General features: G+C 42.8%; 1 protein-coding gene across 4 annotated transcripts in view; it reads right to left on the bottom strand.

Moving 5' to 3' along the window:
* Nucleotides 1-243: 243 nt before the first annotated feature.
* TBC1D30 (TBC1 domain family member 30) overlaps nt 244-9,285 on the bottom strand; it is a 143,802-nt gene continuing 134,760 nt past the window's right edge. For 2 of the 4 annotated variants that reach the window (XM_049883776.1, XM_049883774.1), the window contains 3 exons: nt 8,423-8,629; nt 8,178-8,237; nt 244-4,442 (listed from right to left, as the gene is read on the bottom strand). In XM_049883776.1, coding sequence (XP_049739733.1) covers nt 3,652-4,442; nt 8,178-8,237; nt 8,423-8,629 — 1,058 coding nt within the window. In that variant the 3' untranslated portion in view covers nt 244-3,651. The remainder of the gene's footprint in view (nt 4,443-8,177; nt 8,238-8,422; nt 8,630-9,285) is intronic. The other 2 variants (XM_049883778.1, XM_049883775.1) reach the window with 2 other exon arrangements.

The raw sequence follows: 9,285 nt of genomic DNA, 5'->3' as shown, positions 1-9,285 counted from the left end.
GCCACTGGTGGTTTTGAACCACCGACCTTTTGGTTAGCAGCCAAGCACTTTAACCATTGTGCCACCAGGGCTCCTTGATGGAAGACTAGTCATTGAAAATGATGCTGTAGAACAGCACTAACTGGTAAAAATAGCTTCAACTAGTATGTTTAATGTATCTTTATGTGTATACACACACACACACACACACACACACACACAAACACACTTGAAAATACGGGAAAGATTTAGACCAGAATACTGATGGTTCCTTTGTGCTCCTTCATGTTCTCCAAATTTTCTTAATTAAGCATCTGTTACTTTTCTAATTAGGAAAAATAATATATTTTAAATGCTGCCTCAAATGTCTGCTGTAGGCAGCAAAGAAATTGGCTTGGAAACAGAGTAAAGAGAGGTTTTATGAGGGGAGATGGGAGCAGCTGTGTACTTGATCACATCTCTATTCAACTAGAATCCGTAAGACCAGAAAGCTAAATTGCATTCTTATTGTCCTATTTTATTAAAACAAAACAAACGAAAATGACAAATGTAAAGGTTAATTTTATACTTACACACACATACACACACACATACACATTTAGGTAAACTCTCTGCTTAATGGCATTTATGAACCAGCTATGCCCGGTCACAGGTCACTCTGCAATCCAGTGACTAGATTGGGTAAGATGGGTTTATTGAGCTGCGTCCCTGGTTCACCATGACCAAGGGGTGGGTGCTAAAGACAGAATAGAAGAGGGAGGGGAATGTAACAAGAGCGTTCTAAGCTTGTGCTCAGAAAATGGCACCCAGATACAACAGTGAGAATCTTTTTTGCATATATCTTCATAATCAATACAACTTTTCAGAACAACAAGAGAGACAAAAAATAAGGAATACAATGTTTGAAACAGTTACAGCCCATAGATCAACATTACAAACTAGGTTTAGATCACCTGTAGGCATTTGTAAGAGAACTGAGGTGCAGAGGCATCGGAATGAGTCGACTCCCAGCATAAGGGTTGAGAGGGTACAGACTGTCTAAAAATAAACCACTACTTGTTAAGTACTGCCAGTGCTTGCATACAGTGTCCAGTACATAGGGAAGATCACAAGTCATTACTGGTCTTTGTACATGCTGTGTGGTAGAGGCTACTGCAGATTTCTTTATTTTCTAAAGTAGGCAAGGCTCATAAATTGACCAATTCACATTGTGATTACTTGGTACAATGCATGCATGTTATTGGTACAGAAGAGTGCTTTAACGGCCATTTAAAGGTCATTTTACCTCAAAGGACTATTATCCTTCCAGTTACTTATTCATTCAACAAATCCTTATCCAAAACTTTATACCGTCTAATCCATCCCCCTCCCAGAAAGACCAACACCAGGAAATGGGTGAAAGGAGATTCTTTATGGGGCACAGTATGGACTATTAACATCAAGACAGTTGGTACACAGCAATGGCCCAATCCTAAAGTTTACTCATAGTATGCCGCCTCCACCTCATCACCCACCTCCTGGAACCCAGGGCATTAGGGTGCTAGTGAGCTGACTCGAGAGAGAAAGAGCAATTCTCTATTCAATCAGACTTAACTCAAGGGAAGCATGACTATTCTGACTCACTTGGGATGGAGGAGGAGAGAATAATATGAGGTGGAATCATTCCTATCTGTAAAGTTTAGCAGATGGAAGAAAAACGTGTCATTGGTTTCACTTTGGAAAAAGCAGTCAGTCTCTTCCCCTGGGGGTGGTAGGCAAAGTAAGCCCAACTCTCCACCCACGCCCTTTCTAAGACTCGCACTGTGGGCACGATTGCTTTTTAAGAAGCTAAGCTGCAGGCTAACTTCAGATGTAACAGAATCCATGATCAAAACTACAATCACTTATTAGTCATATTTTCCACCTTCAGTTCACTTGGGGGTAAAAATACCACGAAGGGGATAAAATTTGCTTTTCTCATTGTGTAGGCCATTCTTGTGTTTTGTGTGCAAAAAGCCCACATAATCACATTCTCCATTTTATTATAAAAATTAGTACTTCTCATAATAAATGCCCTCTGTAAAACTATAGCTTCAGTTTCAGAATTAGCAATCCAGTTAGGTCAAATTAACATTGACTGCATCAACAATATTCCTGCAAGCATCTCCAAGGTCTTCCAGAGATGAGGATAAAGATGCTGAGTCTACTCTTTTGACGATGGTGGGAAGAGGGGGGCTGGGGAGTGAGGCTTTTGTTCAACCAAATAGCAGCTGCATGGAGCACTAAAAAATTGAACTACATTTTCAGGATAAAAAGGTCAGGGCTGATTTTGTGACACGCCATGCCACGGCTCTGTACCATTCAGAGAAAAGTCCTTTGAGTCAGGAGGGAATGTAGGGAACGGCTTTCCAGTCTTGGTTTTTTATGACCTATGTAGCCAACGCATCTTTGTACAAAGAGCATTAAGCTGGACTATTGTATTGAAGAACATGTGGCTAAGTCACATGAAATACAGGGGTATTTACCTTGAGTAGCTGAAGTGTTACTTCATCTCTGTGTTCTCAGAGTTCCCATCTGCATAGTGGAGAGAATGGGCTGCCTCTGACCCACTGGAACCGGAGAGGAGTGGGTGAGAGAGAGCTAGAAAGTACCGGGGCCTTTTCTGGAGAAAGGCAGTGTTCAAGTAACAAAGAACTCAACAAGGTACTCCAAAAAAAGCACAAAATTCAAGTAACAGTCAGGGGTGCTTGTGTTCTGGCATTTGAGCTGCAGGCTCTTAAGAGAGTAGAGGCCTTGCCGTGTCTGCTGTGGAGAGCACATAGGTTAGAGAGCTGCGTGGCGGAGGAGAAGCAGGAGCTCCAGTGGAGCCCATCAAGTCATCCACAGTACTGGGGACCAAAGTTCGCCTGGAGAGGAGAAAAGGAACCTTGGGAGCAGCTTACTGGAACTAGCAGGCTCTTCCGAGCAATTGCTTAATGCATATCCACGTCTGTTCGCTGTATAAGATCTTCAAGTTGGTTATCAACCTAAATCTCAACAGATTAAAGGTTTTCTTCATTTCCCAGGTAGAAATAGAAAGTTAAAGAAAGCTATCTAGATCCTCCTCCTGCATTTTATCATAAGATTAAAAAACAATTTAAGACTGGTTGAAAGAAAACTCACAGTCACCAACATGCCCTCAGTAGAGCAGAAAGAGGGAAATCTGCACGTTTTTTGCAACTAATAACTTACTTTCTTTTGACAGTTTCTGTTCTCCCAAGCTAGTGTGTGCAGGCTTGAGTATTAAAAACACTCAGAGAATTGGAATGGTTTGGGGAGGGGGGCGCTGTCACAGGGATCCTGAAGGCCCACAGAACAGGAAGAAGAGGGTTTAACAGTCTAGATACATAGTCTTCTCTAAACAGCTCACAATGAAAAATGGAAACACTTTACACTTTAAAATCACAATATTTATTTTGCTGTTAAAATCCACTTCCTCGGTTCTCAAGTGGATGTCAGTAACTGCCCCGTGGGAAAACACCTCTATTCCAGCTCCCATTATAAAACTTTCCATTGCCATTTTATGGACAGTCGCTCAGCTCTGAACCTGTCTATTTGATTTCATAGGACAATTCAGACTTGTTTGGATCCGTGCAGCTGGAGCCCTTACACCACCATAAAAAGGTGTATCAAAGACAAAGTTCCTGGAAGACATCATCGTTTCTTACTACCACCATTTCCACCGCCAGGTTTGCTGAAGCTCCTGCTCATCTGAGGGAAGTGTACCGTTGGTGTTCTTTCCGTGGGACCATATAATCCCAAATTCCTGGCGGTGGCCGACTTCCGGAGTGGCTTGACACTGGGAAAGGGACTGAAGATGGGAGTTTTCGGGTTGCTGCCCTGGGGAGGTTTGCTGGTGGCTTTGTTTTCTCCAGGTGCGTCAAGCGGCTCTGGGAAGTACCGCCGGCCAGGCGGGTACACCTTGGGCTCAGTTTCAACAGCAGCATCCCTTTGGTTCAGTTCCAAGGCTTCTAACTTCACCTGAACTTCAGATACACTGGTGTCAGCATCCCCAAACATGGGCTCTGGGGACTGCCCTTCAATTGTCCTCCCAGTGCTGCCCTCTGAGCTGCTGTCTTCTCTCTGAGCTGTCGCTGCTGTCTCCCTGGAGGAAAATGCCTCTGCTGCCTCCAGGCTGCTAGGTTTGCAGCCCTCATTCTGCTCTTCTATCAGCCCGATGGTGTCCCCACAACCCAACTGGCTCCTGGTCTTCGTCATGGTCTTTTTGTGGACTCGGATGTGAGTTCGCCATGGGGAGTTGAGCTTTGTCTTAAGGTCTTCATAGGAGACAGGAGAAAGTTTGCCTCCTGTGTGACCAGGGACGTGGATGACAGCATTCTTGGCAGCTCTGTTAGTCATCTTCATCTTCTTTCCTAAAAGAAGGTGGTTTATAACTGGAGAGTTGTTTACCTGAGATGGGAGGAGGTTGGTCACTGGCCCTTTGTCTGAAAGAAATGTTGAAAGGTTATGTGAAACACAACAGAGAGACATATCCATTACAGAATAGAAGTTACAGGGACGTTTCCCTGGACCCCTCCCATGTCTTCCCAGGCGTTGGCAGAGTCATGTGACTGAAGGCAGCAAAACCTGAATTCCACAATATGGCCAGAGTACCGATTCCTTCCTCTTCAAAGAGAAGACTCTGACCCCTCATTATTAATTACAGCCCAGACTTCCTAACGTTCTTTTACAGGGATTTTTGTCTCTGAGCTGCAACTTCAGAGATCTTTTATCTAGAAAATCTTTCAAGCTCTTCTAAAATAATAAGACAAATACTCTGAGCATACGGATGATCTGCCATCAGCTTCTGTGAGAAAACACTGCACATTATGGAGTGAGAGACAGCAGAGTGAGAGAAGCAATAAGAAGAGAGTAAAAATGCAGCATAATCACAGCTATTATCCAATGCCTGGTCTAAGTATGAAAAACCACTCAGTGTCCTAGATGGACTTCAGACAAACCAAAAAACAGCAAGCACCAAAAGCGGTGTTCTCCTGGAGAGTGCTGTTGATAGTATTATTGTCTCTCTCCTCTGACTACGACCAGGCCCCAGCACTGAACACATACAACCCCAGGGATGACAGCAGCAGGCAGAAGAAGCAGGGAGAAGACCCCTCCATCTTTGTGTAAACACCCTTCTTCCCTGATGTCCATGTCACCTGGCTGAACTTCCTTCCACACTTCTCCACTGCTGTCATCTACCCTTGGTCACACCCTAGTCTTCACTGAAGACATGTCACCTGTCTTCTCTTCACTCCATGTCCTACCACCTCCTTCAGTGTGTTTACTGCCTCTGTGACTGACCCATCCCATTCATTACCTAGCTTCATAGTTCCTCAACCTCTCTAGTTCCATGACCTTCAACTCCATTCCACACCTATGTTTACATCCTAAATCTTATCACCCAGATCCACATGATGTGAAAAATATTTAACTCTAATATTGCTCTCTTTGACTCTCTTAGCTCTTATGCTCTCGGTCTAACTAGATCTGGTACTGCACCATAGAGATTTCTGGGCCCTTGACACCCCAGTCTTCTCATAACCTCACCTCCATTTTTGGCTCACTTACATCCCGACCCTGCCTAGGAGCGTGGCTGATCACCTCAACTGCTGTCTCACCAATAACCACACAGTCTAGGGATCCCTATCCCTTTGTCACACATGCCTGGAAAAACCCAGCCTGGATCTATGATCCACATTCTCTTTACAGAAACCTTAGATGCTAGATATTAAGGAAAAGAATCACAAAGCCATAAAGATTGATAGCCCTTCAAGTTCATCATTTTCTATTTTGCTGGGTTCTCAATACTGCTAAACAATCTTTTTCTTTCCCTCTTCTATCCCCTTCAATGACCTATCCAAATCTTCATTATTTTTCTTCAAGCTCTCATTCAACCCTCAGCTTACTCCCAGCAAATGACTTTCCCTCCAATTACTCCATGAAAACTGACGCTATCAGGTATGAAAGGCCTCAACTTCTTGCCCTCACTAAACTAGGAAACTGGTACCTCAACCATCATTCTTAACACCTCAAAATGGAAGTCCTTTGCTTTTTGTTTCAAGGCCAACCTCTCCGCCTGCTGCTAATCCTATCCTATACTATCCCCTCTAAAACCTTGCTACTCAAAGTGTGGTCCCCACACAGCATCACCTAGGAGCTTGTTGGAAGTGGAGAATCTCAGCCCCACCCAAACCTACTAAAACAGATTCAGCACTTCAGCAGAGCCCCAAGTGATTCAGATGCATACTAAAAAGTGAGACTCAATGCTCTAGAGCTGTGCCTTGGAGCAACAGTCTCTACCTTAAAGAGAACCATGTAAACCAGGATCCAGAGCAGGGGTCATCAGACTTTTGCTGTAAAGGAGCAGCTTATAAATCTTTTAGCTGTTGTAGTACAAAAGCAACCATAGACAATATATAAGCAAATGGGCATGTCTGTGTTCCAACGAAACTTACGTTTATAAAAACAGGCAGTCATAATCATCTGTCTGAGACCAAATGGTCAACATTTACCCTAAAGCAAAGATGAGAAGATCAGGGGAACAAAGGGGGACAGGGAAGCAAGAATAATGGAAACGGAACAACCAGAATGGAAATAATGAGAAAGCTGGTGTGATGTAGAAAACATAACCAATGTCGCTGAACAGTTTGTGCAGAAACTGTTAAATGGGAACCCAATTTGCATGTAAACTTTCACCAAAAACTCAATAAAATATTAAAAAAAAAAAAAAAAACAGGCAGTTGGCAGGATTTGGCCCGTGGGTCATAGTTCACAGACCCCTCGACTAGAGTACAACCAGCAGGCCGATTTAGTCCCCAGTGACAAAGGTTCACCATCCCACCCAAAGATTTGTACCGTGCAGCTAGAAAAGAATTACACAGAGAATCGAAACTTCTGGGTCCCAGCTCTGGCCGGATCACTCGCTACAGTCACACCCCCTGGACAACCGCTAAACCTTCTTGCATAGCCATTTCTTCATCTTTTAAAACTCCTTTTAAAGAGAGTATCAGTCCTTGACTTCCTCACAGACTTATTTTAAGGACAAAATGAGAAGATATGTGTGAAAATGTTTTGAAAGTTAAAGTGCTGTAATTGTTGTTAAGTTTCTTTGGTGATTGCTTTTCTTGATGACTCAGGAGAAAATAGGAATCTTCAAGAAGTTCTGTCTGTTCCCCCTCAATAAGTGGAAGGCAAATTCAGTTTTTGTGCAAGGTCAGTCACATGCTCATTTACCTCTTAAAAACATGCCAAATTTACACCTGGGTTAATTTTGAACAGGCATCATTTTTTCATTAGGATATTCACTTAGAACAAGACAAACCAACTCCCAAATCAGTATACATTAAACAACAAACCAGATTGTTCACTTTGATTTTTGGAATTAAAAAAAAAAAAGCAGCAGCAGCTTGACAGTCCTTGGAAAAGAGCATTTCTAACTGTACTACCAGCTGCTGTCAACTACAACTCAGGGCAACCCCATGGGTGTCAGGGTGGACCACATTCCATTAGCTTCTCAATGGCTGATTTTTTTTCAGATGTGGACCACCAGGCCTTTATTCTGAGGCACCTCTGGGTAGACTTGAGCCTCCAAACTTTTGGTCAGCAGCCAAGAACATTAACTGTTTATACCACCCAAGGAATCCCCAACTGTACTACAGCTGTGTTCCTCAACAGACTCCCAAGACACTGCTAACCCCTCAGTGAGCACAGACTTTTGAGGTTTTTTTTTTCCTTTTTCTCTGATCATAGCATCTGTTATGTTGTTGGTAGGTGCCATCGAGTTGATTTTGACTCATAGCAACTCCATGTGATAGAGTAGAACTGCCCCATAGGGTTTTCTTGGCTATAATTTTTACAGAAGCAGGTTGCCAGGTCTTTCTCAAACAGATCCACTGGGTAAGTTCCAACTGCCGACTTTTCAGTTAAGCGACCGAGCATGTAACTCTTTGCGCCACCAGGGCTCCACATCTGTTATACTGCTACCTAAATAATTAGTGAATAGCTTAATTTACTAGCACCTAGGGTTTTTCTGGGTGGCTAAAGTCTATTTTCAGATGCATCAAATTTATGAGACGATAGCTCCAAAATTCTCAAGTCCAAGGATTGCAGAGCTTTGCAACATTCAAATCACGAGTAAACCCCTCCACAAGCCCACATAGTAAAGATGTGTTTAATACCATCAGTTGCCTGGTCCTTGGGACCTAAAAAGAACCCATGGTCTTTTTCTTCTTTAGAGCCTGATAAGATAAAATAAAAACGAGATTCTAAATAATGCTATTATCTCGTGCCAGCTGTGTTTGTGGCTATTGAACTACGGTCAGTAATTCTGAGGCTGTTCTGGGAACTATTGGTTCTTCCTTTCACAAGCTGAGATTGTGGAAATGATAGACTTGGAATTGATGCAAACAAAGAATCATATTACCTGCCCTGATATACACCTGATGAACCTGCTGCTGTTGCTTCTTTTTAATCCGAGAGTACTGCCTCTTCAGTGCGTTGATATCGGTGGTCATGCGTTCCATCATCATACTGTTAAAAGCTGCGTGGTATTCACTTCGACAGGAATTGATTGCTCCAGGACTCAGCTCTGCAATGTTATTAGATCTCAGACTCTGCTCCTCACTCGGCTCTGTACTCAAGGGAAGAGACACAAGGAGATGGTCAACAGAGAGGGAGGGATTACATGGGGATTGATTACACTACAACCCAGTGTGGTACCTTAACCTCCAGCAAATTCTAAACCACGAAAAAATGTACAGAAGAAGTGAATTATTCTGGCACTTGGTTTTATTTCTGTATTTTCTTATTAGCCTGATTGTAGGTCTGAAATGGGCAGTGTGGGTTCACTGTTTGATTTTCTTTGTTCATTATATGGACACATGATCATCTGTTGCCAGATAAAAATCACTGCCATTTTCTAAAATCCCCTTAGAAAAATGTGACTCCAGATGTCTGAAATCACTGTGCAGTCTTCAGCATGAATAAAAACAACAGATTTCCACATAAGTGCATGAGGATTTATAAGGGGTTTATAGTTTGTAAAGGTTAGTCAGCCTTTGGATGCATTTTACTTGAGTTAAAAATAATACACTCTGAAGACTTCAGATCACTGTATCACTAGAGATGAATGTATTTATCCATTTAGCAAACATTTCCTGATCATCTGCTATTTGTGCTATCCTAACACAAAGAGCACAGCAGTAGACAAGCTGGGGGAGGTGTCTGCTCCTGTGACCCCTATAATTAGCAGACTTGTCTCTTGAATAAAATTGTGATTACCTCCAA

Source organism: Elephas maximus, chromosome 4 (genome assembly GCF_024166365.1).
Source record: "Elephas maximus indicus isolate mEleMax1 chromosome 4, mEleMax1 primary haplotype, whole genome shotgun sequence".
Lineage (NCBI taxonomy): Eukaryota > Metazoa > Chordata > Mammalia > Proboscidea > Elephantidae > Elephas > Elephas maximus.
The sequence above is the reverse complement of the archived record's forward strand: the minus strand, read 5'-3'. Positions and strand labels throughout refer to the sequence as shown.